Source organism: Crotalus tigris, unplaced genomic scaffold (assembly GCF_016545835.1).
Source record: "Crotalus tigris isolate CLP2741 ecotype Arizona unplaced genomic scaffold, ASM1654583v1 scf7180000024297.1652928, whole genome shotgun sequence".
NCBI classification, from domain to species: domain Eukaryota; kingdom Metazoa; phylum Chordata; class Lepidosauria; order Squamata; family Viperidae; genus Crotalus; species Crotalus tigris.
The window spans coordinates 108,295-124,209 of NW_024100470.1; the positions used below are offsets into that span (position 1 = coordinate 108,295).

The 15,915-nt window shown below is 43.0% G+C and overlaps 1 protein-coding gene across 7 annotated transcripts in view; it reads right to left on the reverse strand.

Moving 5' to 3' along the window:
- LOC120299446 (sodium channel protein type 5 subunit alpha-like) overlaps positions 1-15,915 on the reverse strand; it is a 289,877-nt gene that overhangs the window by 69,654 nt on the left and 204,308 nt on the right. For all 7 annotated transcript variants that reach the window (XM_039324300.1, XM_039324298.1, XM_039324297.1 and 4 more), the window contains 2 exons: positions 14,921-15,118; positions 4,071-4,241 (listed from right to left, as the gene is read on the reverse strand). In XM_039324300.1, the coding sequence (XP_039180234.1) occupies positions 4,071-4,241; positions 14,921-15,118 (369 nt within the window). The remainder of the gene's footprint in view (positions 1-4,070; positions 4,242-14,920; positions 15,119-15,915) is intronic.

Here is a 15,915-nt window from a genome sequence, read left to right on the forward strand (position 1 = left end):
CTCTGCACAATTTACCTGTCACTACATTGGCACCTGGAAGACCACCTGCTCATTCTCTTGGGCTAGATTGCACCTACTTGGCTTCCAGATGCAATCCCTACCTAAGTTCATTTTATTAACACAATTTCCCATTGCTGTCCCAAGCCCTTGGAAAATATTTCAAAGCCGAAGCCTAGCCCAATTCTCCTTTAGTAATGCCAATATCAAGATGGATTCTAGAAGATAAATTACATTCTTCATGAGATAAGATATTGGGAAACTGTCAGCTAGACTGGAAGGAGGAGTCAAAACAGAACCTAGCTTGGTATCACTACATAGTTGCAAGCGGCCTAAACTTGACCTCCTTCAAGCTCCATGAAGCTTGTCTGGTTATTCCCAGGGGAAGGCAAGTGGTTTGCGGAGATTCTTTGCAGAAAATTACTGAGTTAGACTATTAGACTATTCACAAGCAGCTCTGGTTGCTGCACAAATGGCCCTGGTTGTTTGTACCTGATACAAGCCCTCTTAGACCCATGGCATTAGATTATTCCTAATTTTTCCAAATCAAGACATGTTAACCAATGAACTGTGCATACAAAGCCATGGGATCTTTCACAATCAGAGTAATATCTGGAACAAATTAACAGCTAATGAATAATGAAAACTTCTGTAACATAGGCCCGTAAAGACACAAAGAAAAAGACAATATAAATATAAATGAGTAGATGCATAAATGCCACCAGCAGTATTTTTTTCCACATTTACAGAAACGTCCTATTTAAAATATTCTCATAGCCATAACAGCAAAGTAAATTTTGCCATGATCTATTCTAAAGCAATGATGAGATTAAAAATAAAAAATGGAATAGAATAGGGGCACCGAAAGAGAAGTTTTCAGCTGTCAATCAGAGAAAAAACATTCCCATAAAACAATAATCAAATTGATTAATCTTCTCCTGACAATTAAACAGGTTTTGCTCAGATTTTGGCCCAGCCTTTTCAAAAATGTTTGAAGCACTTTGATGCTTGTGTGTAAGTGGATGACAAATGCATACACGCAAAATGAAAAGACAACTCATCTGCTGAAGTAATACACATCCAGAAAGATGTTGCTTCATTTCACATTTAGCCTGGCATATTTTTTTTGTATTATTTTTATTATTTTCTATGCCAAAATCCATTCAAAACAGACCAACTCATTCAATCATTTCCGCATGAAAAATCCCACAGTTATTAAGACTGTAAGATTAATTCAATTAAATAACAAGAAAAAAAATATCTCAAAAAAACCTCACAAAAAGAATAAAAAAGAAATAAAAATTCATTTGAATGTCACTCAGATTAGTGTTTTTATCTTGAGTCATTTATCACTTCAACATCTATACTTTGCATGCAACTTGCCAAATACTGCTAAGATTATTTAATAATTAAGGATCAGGTATTTATTTCATTATGCACTGATTTTCAGAGGTTGTTAGATTTGCCCTTCTAGGAAGACAGGAGGTCCCAATGAAAACATTTCAATGGAAAAGGGGTTAGTTGTGTCTGAATCCAAGAAGAAAGCTGGGACCAACTCTGCCCACAGCCTGCAGTTCAATCCTAACAGGGTTCAAGGTTGACTTAACCTTCCATCTTTCTGAGGGCGGTAAAAGGAAGACCCAGATTGTTGGGTGCCATATGCAAATAATGCTTCTATGTTGTAAATGCCCAGAGAGTGCTATAAAGCACTATGGAGTAGTCAGTGTATAAGTCTAAATACTATTGTTATTGCTATATGCTGCCCATCTCACCAAAAAGGCAACACTGGGTGGCTTACAATCGTTAACCATCATGATCAATAAACAAAACAATTAAAATTTTAAAAACTATACAAAAAAGAACCAAAAGACAGACAGTACAAGGATAAGATCTTCTTATCTTGCCAATGCTGTGAGGCCCCAAGCCAACTGGCAAAACCAAATTTTGATATCCTTCCAGAAGGACAAAAGAATTGGAGAACCTATCACTCCTGTGGTGACAGAGTATTCCAAATGTTTGGGGCCACAGCAGAAAAGTCTCTCAGAATTCCTTAACAAATGGGATGCACAGCAGACCCCTTCTGCTGGAGCGATTGGGGCAGGCCAATCCCACTATGGTGAGACAACTCCTCAGACACCCTGGACTCATGCCATATAAAGTTAATAACGAACAAATTGAATTGGATCCAGAAACAAACTGATAACTATGCAGGTTGTACATCAACAGTGTACAACATTCTAGGGGATGGTGCTCATTTCTGTTTCTTAGGCGTGGACGTCAGCATTATTTGAAGATGTTTCTGTGGTCATGTGGTCAGCAGGATTATGCGCTAAGATGCATGGAATACTGTTACCTTCCCACCAAAGTGGTACCTATTTATCTACTTGCATTTGCACGCTTTTGAGCTGCTAGATTGACAGGAGCTGGGTCAGGAATTCTGGGAGTTGAAGTCCACGATCATAAAAGAGCCAAGGTTGCCTACCCCCGGCCTAGGCACTAGGCCTATGGATCTCACCTTGTGAAGATCGAGAGATGTTTCGCTTTCTTGGCTAATCCAGGCCTTTAGTGCATTTGCAGAGAACGGAGGCCTAAAGTAACGCAAGATCATGCGAGATCAGTGGTGCAAGATCTCATACTACTGATCTCATATGATCTAACAGTAGTTTAGGCCTCTGTTCTCTGCAACAGAGAACAGAATGGAAGCCGTGGGAGGCTTTCACTAGCCTCCGGAGTCCCAATACGGGCATCAGAGGCCTTTTCCGAGCCACTGCCACCCAGAAAGGAGGTCCAGCGATTCTTCTGCAGGCCTCTGGAGGTCCGTTCTCGGCCTCGGAGGCCTCCCACTGCTCTTGCCGGGAATAGAGAAAGAAACAGAGAGGCTGGAGTTGAGACAGATCTTCACAAGGTAAGTGACCTGGTATCGCAGGATTGGGGGGGGGGGACAATTCTGGGGACTCCAGGGGAGGGAGCATGAGGTATCTCAGTGGGGGGGGGCTTGGGTGCTCTGAAGCAGGTGGCCTGTTCCATCACTAGGCCCCCCATGGCCTTCCCCACCCTGAGATACCTCATGTGATAATGAGCCGAGGTGGCGCAGCAGTTAGAGTGCAGTACTGCAGGCCACTTTAGCTGACTGTGTTCAGCAGGTCAGCGGTTCAAATCTCACCGGCTCAAGGTTGACTCAGCCTTCCATCCTTCCGGGGTAGGTAAAATGAGGACCCAGATTGTTGGGGGCAATGTAAATATATATATACATTGCTTACTGGTGTACAATGCTTAGAGAGTGCTTGCACTTAAAGCGGTATTAAGTCTCATAAATAAATGTTCACTTAGCAAGCTGCACATTTGTCCATGTATTAAATTAGCAAATGCGTGGCTGAAAACTGGGAGTGAATTAAATTCAAGGTACGAGATTCACTCCTATGAAACCTTGAGTCATAAATGGAATGGGCAGGCTCCCTTGCATTTGTAACTCGAGGACTACTTGTAGAAGTAAACAAATAAAAAAGTTGTGGTAGTTAAATTAAGAAATAACTTGAAATAATCCCAGGTCAGGCCTAGGATATCTAAGTACAGATGGTCCTCAACTTACAACCACTTGCTTATGGATCAAAGTTACGACAGCAGTGAAAAGAGTGACTTTTGAACATTTTTCACATTATGGCCGTTGCATCATCCCCACGGCCATTTGGTAAAAATTTGGGTGCTTGGCTAATGGCATGCACTTATGACAGTTGCAGCATCCCGGGATCATGCAATCACCATTTCTAATCTTCCCAGCTGGTTTCCAGCAAGCGAAGTCAATGTGGGAAGCCAGTTTCACTTAACAGCCGCATGATTCACTTAGCAATTGCAGTGATTCACTTAACAATAGTGGCAAGAAAGGTCACAAGATAGGGTGCAGCTCACTTAATAACTGTCTTGCTTTGCCCTGGAAATTTTGGGCTCAGTTCTGGTCGTAAGTCGAGGACTACCTGGGTATTAATCTAGGTAATGCCTGCAAAGAAATATGCTATGTTCTTCACAAGACATTTACGACATTCCTTTGATTAACACATTTTAGTACAAACACTAACCGCCCTTCGTTGGCCCTCATCTGAATCAGGCTCTTGATCTTCTGCCTCATCATCTGCCCCTGAGGACTTCTTTTTTCTTCTTTGATTCCTTTGTTCTTTGAAGTTCTTCATGGCCACAGGTGACATTTCAAGTGAACTAAGTGACAATGAATCAATGCCCCGAGCTAACGCCTGAAAGAAAACAGAACAATGGAAATATATAAACTTGAAGTCTCTCTTTGATAACCGGATTTAATGCATGCCAGCTACTTGCATCAATGACATCCAGGACCATGTTGTACCTCTTCAAACAAAACAAAGCAAAAATATCCTCCTGTGTGTGATTTTTTTCTTTCTTTCACAGGCATTCCGACATCGCTACTCAAGGCAGTTCTTGGAAGTGAGATTCTTACTCCACGAAAAAGGAAAAATGTGTAATTTGGAGGTGAAAATTGTCCTAAGAAAAATATGCTACCAGAGGAAGGGAAGGCCCTAGATCAAAGCAATCCTCCCCCCCCCCCAAATACAAATCTTGCAGTGACATTTCTCTCATCCCCAGCAGGAATATATTGAGGCCAAAAAGGGCCTTTCTTCCAGCCCAGAGGTGGGGAACAATGGCCCTTTTAAGGCTTGTGGACTTGCTGTCTCAGGAGTTCTGGGTCCACAAGTCAAAAGGGGCCACCTCTGCTCTGCCCCCAAGAGAATCACACCCCGTTGTAAAACTATCATCCCCAATTGCCTCAGTTTCAACCTTGAACCCTTTTCTGAAGCAAGGGCTGCAGAGAAGCAGGGGAAGAGGACATTTTTTTTTTTGAAAAAAATTTTATTTAAATTTTCAATACATATAATACTTTCCATACATTATATGTAAAAAATAAATAAATAAAAGAGAAAAATACCTTTAAAATAGAACCTTAGGTGTCGCTCGTCTATCCCCTCCGACTGCATCCGCCCTCTCAACCTTCCTTCCTTCCTTCCTTCCCTATTCCCTCTCTCCTCTCCTCTCCTCTCTCCCCTCATCCCTTCCTCTCAACCAACTTCCTTCCATCCTTCCTCCTCCCCAGGAAGAGGACATTTTGTTTCCTGCTTCATGCCCTCACTGACTGATGTCCAGCAGATCAAGGCTCCCGAATCTTTGGGAACCCCGACAGAGACATTTGAAATTAGGAATGGAACACGCTGACGTCTCTGTCACAAAATGGAGTCCCGCACTGAGTGGGGACTGAACTGGATGACTCCTGTGTGATCCTTCTTGTGGTCCCGTCTAACCCTAGGATACTATTTTATTTGTTTGTTGTTTGTTTGTATCCTGTCTTTATTATTTTTATAAATAACTCAAGGTGGTGAACATTTTCCTCCTCCTACACAGTAGTCCCCACAATAACCCAATGAGATGGGTTGGGCTGAGAGAGAAGGACTGGCCCACTGTCAGCCAGCTGGCTTTCATGCCTAAAGTGGGACTAGAACCTATGGTTTCCTAGTGATTGGCCCCAAGTCATCCAGCCAGCTGTTGTGCCTTAGGCAAAGGAAGCATTGACAGTCATAATGTCAATAGCACAATGCTGGACATTTCAGAATACATTAGCCCAGTGGTTCTCAACCTTTTTAATGCCGCGACCCCCAACTGGTCATAAGTCGAGGACTACTCAACCGGTCGTTAAGTCGAGGACTACTCAACTGGTGCAGCACCGTTTGCAGAATGGGACTTTTGGCGGGCTCAGCAGGGCAGAGACAGCCTGGACAATTCCTATTGGCTTTTGAAAGCCAATAGAATTAGACTCTATTCAAGAGAGTCTATTCTATTGGCTTTCAAAAGCCAATAGAATAAAAGGGAGTAGCACAGCTAAGGAAAAGGGGGAAAAAATGGCAGACTGCGTTGTTTGGCGACCCCCATGAAATGGTCGTTCGACCCCAAATGGAGTCCCGACCCACTGCATTAGCCTTTTGCTAATTGGAGCTTTCCAACTTTGCACGAAAAAGTCTGCATGAGCCTTCAAGCTGCAGGATTACAGGTAGTCCTTAACTTATGGTCACAACTGACCCCGGAAATTTCTGCTACTGAACAAGACAGTTATTAAGTGAAATTTGCCCCATTTTATGGCCTTTCCTATCAAAGTTGTTAAGTGAATCACTGCGTTGTGAAGTTAGTAACACAACTGTTAAGTGAATCTGGCTTCCCCATTGACTTTGCTCGTCAGAAGTTTGCAAAAGGGGATCACGTGATCCCAGGACACTGCAACTGTCATAAATATGAGTTAGTTGTCAAGTGTCTGAATTTTGATCATGTGCCTATAGGGATACTGCAATGGTTGTAAGTATGAAAAATGGTCATAAGTCATTTTTTCTGTGCTGTTGTAAGTTATTAAACAAAGCGCTGTAACTCAATAACTACTTGTATTTTCCTATTCCTTCCCATCCCCACCCGTCATCCCAAAGAGAAAGTGAGGAGAGAAAGAGCAAGATTGCACAAATCTAAACCTCATACAGAAGAGATTTTAAATTGTGTACCTGCTGCACACTCCTCTTCTCTCAATGCATAGCAAAAAAAACCCTGCTCCTCTTCTAATTGGATCATCAGCCTCTAGCATCACAGATTGTGATAAATTTCCATCCTTGCCTTCATCCTCCTGTTTTTAAATCCAAGATAACTATCCATCATCCCCATGTTCACCAATCATGTGCCAGCTCTCCCAGCATCTGAACATTTGGGCAGTGGCATTTACTGCTGTGAATATACTACAGTATATTCCTGTTGCTGGTTCAGAATGCATTTATTATTATTATCATTGCAAGCAGAATCTTATTCTACTGAATGACGGAACAAGCTGTGACCAAGGATCCAGAATAATAAACCCAAACTGTTAAAAAAAATTACCCAAATAAATAATACAGAAATAAGATGGTATGCTCTGTCACATCTCTCTCAATCCCTGCAGGAATGTCTGCTAAAACCAAGGGGTATCAAAAACAGATCTAAAGCCAAATTTATCACTTGGGATGGGAAAATTATAATGAGGGTGATGATGATAATAGCCTGGAAATAGCAATAAGAAACACTCACTAATATTTATGAAAATAAGAAGACAACTAGAGAAAATGAACATCAACTAGAAAATAGCACAGCATCATAAGAGCCACAATCTTTCCCTTTAATCTATTTTTTTCTATCTTCACATTGTTAAAAAATAAGGGAATAATAACAATAACAATAATGATGATGATGTTGGAAGGGACCTTGGAGATCATCTAGTCCAACCCCCTGCTCAGGCAGGAAACGCTATACCATTTCAGACAAATAGCTATCCAGTCTCTTCTTAAAAACTTCCAGTGTTGGAGCATTCACAGCTTCTGGAGGCAGGTTGTTCCTCTGATTAATTGTTCTAACTGTCAGAAAATTTATCCTTAATTCTAGGTTGCTTCTCTCCTTGGTTAGTTTCCATCCATTGCTTCTTGTCCTGCCTTCAGGCGCTTTGGGGAATAGCTTGACTCCCTCTTCTTTGTGGCAGCCCCTGAGATATTGGAACACTGCTATCATGTCACCCCTTGTCCTTCTCTTTGTTAAACTAGACCACAGGTCGGCAACCTGCAGCTAAGGAGCCACATGTGGCTCTTTGAGCCTTCCCCTGTGGCTCTCAGCCTCCTCTGCCATTTGCAGAGAGAGACAGAGACAGAGAGAGGCACTTCTCTCTCTCTCTCTCTCTCTCTCTCTCTGTGTGTGTGTGTGTGTGTGTGTGTGTATGTGTGTAAAAGAGAGCGGACTCACGGTGTTCTCTGACAAGCTGGAAAGCTTTGGGGCAGGGCTCCTCCCTTTGCTGTGTCTCTGCAGGAAGCAGAAAGCAGGAAAGGCAGGAGAGAGCTAGCTAGCCCAGCTATGCTGACTCAGAAATTCTGGCAGTTGAAGTCCATGAGTCATAAAAGAGGAGAGGTTGCCTACCCCTAAGCTTGATGGAAAATAGCTTGAAGCCAGCTTGCCAGGTGAGCAGAAGATCGGAGAGAGGGAGGGGGGAGAGAGAGGGGGGTGGAAGAGGACTGGCAGACCAAGGGTAGAAAAAGAGAGAGGAAGGGAGGAAGAAAGAGGGAGGGAGAGACAGAGAGAGACCCTTTTGACATCTAAAATGAATAATAAAGGTAAAAAAAGGATACATGCAGTGTTATCTTCATTTTAGATATCAAAAGGGTTTTGCAGCTCCCAGTGTTTTGTTTTCGGTGGGAAATGGGTCCAAGTGGCTCTTTGAGTGTTTTGGGTTGCCTACCCCTGAACTAGACATACCCAATTCCAGCAATCATTCTTTATATGTTTTAGCCTCCAGTCCCCTAATCATCTTTGTTGCTCTTCTCTGTACTCTTTCTAGAGCAGTGGTTCTCAACCTTTTTAATGCCGTGACCCCCAACCGGTCGTAAGTCGAGGACTACTCAACCAGATGTAAGTCGAGGACTACTCAACTGGTGCAGCACCGTTTGCAGAATGGGACTTTTGGCGGGCTCAGCAGGGCAGAGACAGCCTGGACAATTCCTATTGGCTTTTGAAAGCCAATAGAATTAGACTCTATTCAAGAGAGTCTATTCTATTGGCTTTCAAAGGCCAATGGAATAAAAGGGAGTAGCACAGCTAAGGAAAAGGTGGAAAAATGGCGGGCTGCGTTGTTTGGCGACCCCCGTGAAATGGTTGTTCGACCCCAAATGGGGTCCCGACCCACAGGTTGAGAACCGCTGTTCTAGAGTCTCAACATCTTTTTTACATCATGTTGACCAAAACTGAATGCAATATTCCAAGTGTGGCCTTACCAAGGCATTGAAGAGTGGTATTAATACTTCACGTGATCTTGATTCTCTCCCTTTTTTAATGCAGCCTAGCATTGTGTTGGCTTTTTTGGCAGCTGCAGTACACTGCTGGCTCATATTTAAGTGATTGTCCATACATTTAAGTGATTAACTGAGGTCCCTCTCACAGTTACTACTATTGAGCAAGGTACCACCTTGCATTTGGTTTTTCTTGCCTAAATGTAGAACCTTACTTTTTTCACCACTGAATGTCATTTTGTTAGATAGCGCCCAGTGTTCAAGTCTGTCAAGATCCTTCAATATCTTAAACCTATCTTCTGGAGTGTTGGCTATTCCTGCCAGCTTAGTGTTGTCTGCAAATTTGATGAGTTCCCTATCTATCCCATCATCCAAATCATTGATGAAGATGTTAAAGAGCACTGGGCCGAGAACAGACCCCTGGGGCACACCATTACATCCTTTCTTCCATGTAGATGCAGTTCTATTGAGAACCACACGCTGAGTACGCCCGGTCAGCCAGCTATGAATCCAATATGGCTGATCCCCTAGTTCCCTTCTCTACTTTTTGGGAGAAAAAATTGTCTGCTAAGTTTGTCAGAAACCTGTTTGATCTTCCACTTGGTGCAGAGTTTGTCTCCCAGTTGATGTGAATGTAATTAAAGTCCCCCATTACTATTGTGATGTGCTTTCTACATACCTTAGTTAGCTGACTAGCAAAAATTTCATCTATTTCCTCTGCTTGGTTGGGTAGCCTATAGTATACACCTATGGCAATGTCATTTTCCCCCCTTTTATATTGACCCAAATATACTTTTATCTCCCGAGTGCCATATTTTCAAAGTGACATACAAAATGCATCTTTCTTTCTCCCTCCAGTTGTGCATCACTCCTGTAGGGTAGACCAGACATTATGATTTGATTACAAGTAGTCCTTGATTTATATAACATTTAGTGACCATTCAAAGTTATAAAGGCCCTGAAAAAAGTAACTTATGATAGTTTTTGGCACTTATGACCATTGAGCATCCCCATGGTCATGTGTTCAAAATTCGGACATTTGACAACTGACTCATATTTATGACGGTTACAGTGTCCCGAGGTCATGTGATTGCCTTTTGCAACCTTCTGACTAGCAAATTCAATGGGGAAGCCAGATTCACTTAACTCAGTGGTTCTCAACCTGTGGGTCGGGACCCCATTTGGGGTAGAACGACCATTTCACGGGGGTCACCAAACAAGGCTGTCCGCCATTTTTTCCCCCTTTTCTTTGGCTACGCCCCTGGCACCCAGTGATGTATAAGTGGTGGGGGTCACCACAACATGGGGAACTGTATTATGGGGTCACGGCATTAGAAAGGTTGAGAACCACTGACTTAACTGCTTTATTGACTTAACTCTAGTGATTCATTTAACAAGTGTGGCAAGAAAGGTCACAAAATATTGCAAAACTCACTTAATAAATGTCTCAGAACATTTCTCTTGCAACAGAAATTTTGGGCTCAATTGTGGTCATAACTTGAGGACTACCTATACTCAGTGATCTATACTATGTAAGGCTAGAGAGCACCAATTAGGTAATCTGTCACTCTAGCACAGTGATGGCAAACCTTTTAGAGACCGAGTGGCCAAACTGCAATCCCAAACCCACTTATTTATCGCAAAGTGCCAGGGCTGCATCAGCACTGTAGTGCCCTCAGGGGGGCATGGCCCACTGGGTGGGCGTGGCTGCAGTGGTCACAGCAGACTGGATAAGCGTGGTGGGGGCCAGTCCCTTGCCATTTCTAGGGCATCCCTGGGGGACCAACACTGCTTGCTTCCTCACTTCCTGCCTTGTCGCTTCCAAACACCATGTGCTCACTACTCTGGCGAACTCTGCTGGGGCGACCGCGCATGTGCCCACAGAGAGGGCTCTGAGTGCTGCCTCTGGCACGTGTGCCATAGGTTCGCCACCACTGCTCTAGCATTTCAGACAAGCGACAGTTGGTTCTCTCCTTGATTAGTTTCCATCCTTTGGTTCTTGTCTTGCCTTCTGGTGTTTTAGAGAATAGGTTGACTCCCTTGCCTTTGTAGGAGCCCCTCAAATATTGGAGCACTGCTATCATGTCTCCCCTGGTCCATAACCTTATTTACTTTAGAGGGGATTTGATATTTTTGCCAGGGTATGTGTTTGAGTGGTTTAAACTGGCCAAACACTTGGTGATTTTATTTAGACTAAGTCTCCTACTCTATCCTGTGTAATAGAGGGGAGGGAATATAAATTGGACAGAACAAATTATGGTGTACAATGTGTAAAACAAATAAATTATTACTCTTAATGTATTTTACACATTCAGCCATGCAGCCTCAGTTGACAGGTTCTAATATCTCCCTCAGTCTACTGTAGTTTTCTGTCTGTCTGTCTATCTGAGGGATCAAAAATGTGAAAAAGAAACAAATAGTGTACCTTTCTCGCAATATAGCCATTGATGTTAAAGGGCGGGATTGGTCCAAAATTACCCAACTTGCTCTTGGGATTAAGACAGAACTAGAACTCGGTCTCCCACTTTCTAGCACATTCTCTTTAACCACTACATCAGACTGTCTCTTAAATACAGTTTGGCTCACGCTAGTCAGCATTATGTATTCCCTCTCATATCCTTGGCTTTTGTTCTACGAATTGTTTTATTTTCACAAGGGAAAGCTTGGTACTGTTTAAACAACTGACCCTTTCTATTAATTCACTTGTTGACTAATGAGGTCCTAATGGCTGTTTGAAGTTGGGAGATCAATACAGTAAATCTGAAAAAAAAACACTAGTTAATTAACTGGAACGGATGGCAAGGACTGCCACTATTGAACGGAAAGCGATTAATTTCCCTCTGGTGCTAATATGCAACCGAATAACATTGAAGATGATAAGGAGAAGAATACCAAAAGGCTGTGTCTAACAAGGGCTTAGTAAATGGTGTTACAGGGGGAATCTTGAGAGCAACAGAAAACTTGTGACTTTTGGTCCCAGCTGGGACGAAAAAAGCACAGAGAATGGACGGTCCTTGCTGTCATGTGACGAAATGCATAATTGGGAGTATCTTGATTGACACAGCAGCCCTTCCTCTGGCAAAAAATCAGCAGGGACAATGAACTGAAAATCATGCACGCAACATGCTTAATTTTTCTATGTGTTGTTGTTGTTAACTGCGAAGTGGTGTCCGACCCATCGTGACCCCATGGACAACGTTCCTCCAGGTCTTCCTGTCCTCTACCATCTTCTGGAGTCCATTTAAGTTTACACCTCCTGCTTCAGTGACTCCATCCAGCCACCTCATTCTCTGGCATCCCCTTCTTCTCTTGCCCTCCATCTTTCCCAGCATTAGGCCCTTCTCCAGTGAGTCCTTCCTTCTCATCAGGTGGCCAAAGTATTTGAGTTTCAACTTCAGGATCTGGCCTTCTAAAGAGCAGTCGGGGTTGATCTCTTCTAGGACTGACCGGTTTGAACGCCTTGCAGTCCAAGGGACTCTCAGGAGTCTTCTCCAGCACCAGAGTTCAAAGGCCTCAATTTTTTGGCGCTCAGCCTTTCTTATGGTCCAACTTTCACAGCCATACATTGCAACTGGGAAAATCAGATAATTTTACTGATGGGGGAAAAAGATGTTTCAAAGAAGGACAAGAGAAAAACCTCCTTGACAAAACAAGGATACAATCAAGCTGGAGAGGGGCAAAGTTGTTGTCATTCCTTTTATTCCCCTCCCATTAGGAATAGCTACCTTGCCAAATGTAGACCTAGCTTACGTTTCCCATGTGGGGAACCTATTTGAGAAGACAGGAAGATGTTGGGACCTATACATAAAATATGACTTTGGGGCATTTGGTGACACTGAACTCTGTTGTTGGAAAAGCAAAATGTGCAGTTTTCTGTGTGGTTTTGGGGTATCTGTGGGCATGCAGGGTGAGAGAATGAAAGAATGAGAGAGACTGAGAGAGAGAGATGAAAGAAAATGAGAGTAAATGAAGTAGGGAGAGAATGAGAGAAAGAAAATAAGATAGAGAATGAGATAGAGAATAACAGAGAGTTTACATGTTTCGCCCTCACAAACTGGTAAAACACAGGGCTGCAAAGTACATAATCTTCCAGTAAATGAATGGTCAAAATGCCATTACTGTATATTTGAAAATGATAACATCAAGAACAAAATTAGATCTTAGATCTTTTTTTCTTTTTTTTGGATTGCAGGCCATTCTTTTTTTTTTTTTTTTTTTTTAAAGTTTCAGATCTTTGAACTTTGTTATGGGGTGAAAGGGACAAGTTTCAACCAATTCAGATTTATCTTATTTGATGGACTGGCCACATTCTTTTACTTGCAACCCCTAACATTTGTAGTAAGAAAATTATTTGTAATTTTGTAAACTGCCTAGAATCAACTATGCATGAGTTGGGCAGCTATATAAATTTCTTTAATAAACAAATAAATGTAAAATAAGAGTGAAAGGGGCCTTAAGTGTCAACAAAGTAACTCATGAACAGGGACTGGCAAATTAGATATCCTTGCTACCCTCCTTCTCAATAAACCAGTTTTCCCCTTGTTCACCCACCCTCTAGAGCAGGGGTGTCAAACTCAATTTCATTGAGGTCTGCATCAGCATTGCGGTTGCCCTCGGGGGGGGGGCTGGGTGGGTATGGCCAGGGTCAGTGTGGCCTACTGGGTGGGCGTGGCCAGCTCTACATCGTTTGCATCAAGGGTGCCTGTGGGGGCCTGGGCAGGCATGGGACAGATCCGAGGGTCTCTGGGAGAAGGGGGTGGGACCGGGGCAAGCGCCAAGGCATGGTCCATTTCTTCATTCCTCACAAAGGGTGACACCTCCCCAGCATGCACCCAGGGGGCGGGGCCGATGCAGCAGGGGCTGGTTCCTCGCTGTTTCTAGACGGCCTTGTGGAGCTAAGACTGAATGTGTTTCAACATAGATGGCCACCACAAAATTGTACATTGGCTCCCCGCTGGCCTGGGCCAAGGCAGTGGGGGCCATTCCCTCACTGTTTCCAGGATGGCTTCGCGGGCCACATGAAACCACTTCGCAGGCCGCATCTGGTCCCCGGGCTTTGTGTTTAACATGTCTGCTCTGGAGAACCAAGAAAGGATGGAAAGAAAATTTCTCCCCAACAGCCTGGGTGTAATTTAATTAAACCCCAAAAAACAGAAAATAAAGCCCAAACTTTGGGGGTCACTTGGTCAGCAAAGCTGTGATGGGTGAAAGAAAAATCAATGTCATTAACTAATGCAATTCTAACTCTAGCTAAATAACTTTCAGCTTTGCCCAAGTTAACCCTTCATCCAAGACTTCAGCCAATTCCTTCACACAGAACACAGAACACCGAAAAGTCCTTTTGCCACAATTTGACAGAATGTCCTTATGTCCTTTTATAGATAGTCCTCGTCTTACAGCCACTCATTTAGCGACCTCTCGAAGTTACAACAGGACTGAAAACAGTGACTTATGACCATTTTTCACACTTATGACCATTGCAGCATCCACATGGTCACATGATCAAAATTCAGACGCTTGGCCAACTGGCTCATATTTATGATATATTTATGACAGTTGCAGTGTCACATGATCCTCTTTTTTAACCATCTGACGAGCAAGGTCAATGGGGAAGCCAGATTCACTTAACAACCATGTTACTAACTTAACAGCTGTAGTGACTCACTTAACAACTGTGGCAAGAAAGGTCATAAAATGGAGGGAAAACTCACTTAACAACTGTCTTGCTTAGGAATAGAGTTTGGGGCTCAACTGTGGTTGTAGGTCCAGGACTGCCTGGGTTAGTCTCAAGGGTCTTGGAAAGGGTCTTTAAGAAGTTGGAGTTCCCTACTGCACCTTTGGCTGGCCGCTACAGCTTTATTGCAAACTTACCCTGGAACTGGAGTAATGGCCCCCATGTTTAATGGTGATAACCAATGAGATGCTTATTCTCATCATACAACATGACACTTTAGCACAGAAGTGGGAAACGAAGGGCCCTTTGTGATTATGGACTTCAATTCCCTCCTGATTCAAGAATTCTGGGAGTTGAAGTCCACAAGTTGCTCCAAGTAATTAAGAAGTTTACAAACCTCTTGCTCTTTCTTCAGTGCCTCCATGGCTTCTCGAAATTTCTTTTCCTTGGCCTCCATTTCTGCAATGGTAGCTTGGTTCTGCTCCTCGTAAGCCATGGCCACCACAGCCAAAATCAAGTTGATTAGGTAAAAAGACCCCAAAAATATGACCAGCATGAAAAAAAGCATATAGATCTTTCCAGCAGATCTCAGAGTCTATATAAATGAGGGGAAGGGAGGGAGAGAGGAAGGGAGGGGAAGGGAGGGGAAGGGGAAGAAGAAAAAATTGGAGGGGAAAGAGATATTCAAGAGTTATTAGAACCATGCATGCTTCATCATAAACATTTGTGAATCATAACATTAGTGGATCTCATTGCATTTTCCAGAGATGACCAGCAACAGAGAAAGATGTCTTTGTGGATATATATACATACATGCATGCATGCATACATACATACATACATACTATATTTATTTGTATCCTGTCATTATTATTCTTAAATATAAGTCAAAGTGGCAAAGAGGAGGAACATCTTCCTCCTCTCACAAAAAACAAACAAACAAAAAAAAACAATAAGGTGTTTAGGCTGAGAGAAAGGTCCCTAAATGCAGGACTAGAAATCACAATCTTCTGGTGATTGGCCCAAAATCATCCAGCTGGCATTTATGCCTGGGGCAGGATTAGAATTCACCATCTCCTGGTGATTGGCTCAAAGCCACCCAGCCAGCTTTCATGCCTAAAACAGGACTAGAACTCACAATCTTCTGGTGATTGGCCTAAAGTCACCCAGCCAGCATTCATGGTGGCTGGGGCAAGATTAGAACACACAGTCTGCTAATGATGAGTCCAAAGTCACCCAATCGGCTGTCTTGCCTGGGACAGAATTAGAACTCACTATCTCATGGGGATTGGCCCAAAGCCACCCAGCCGGTTGAACTAGAACTCACAGTTTCCTGGTTTTTAGCATATTAACTTGATCACGAAACCAAAGTGGTTCTTATAAACAACTCCC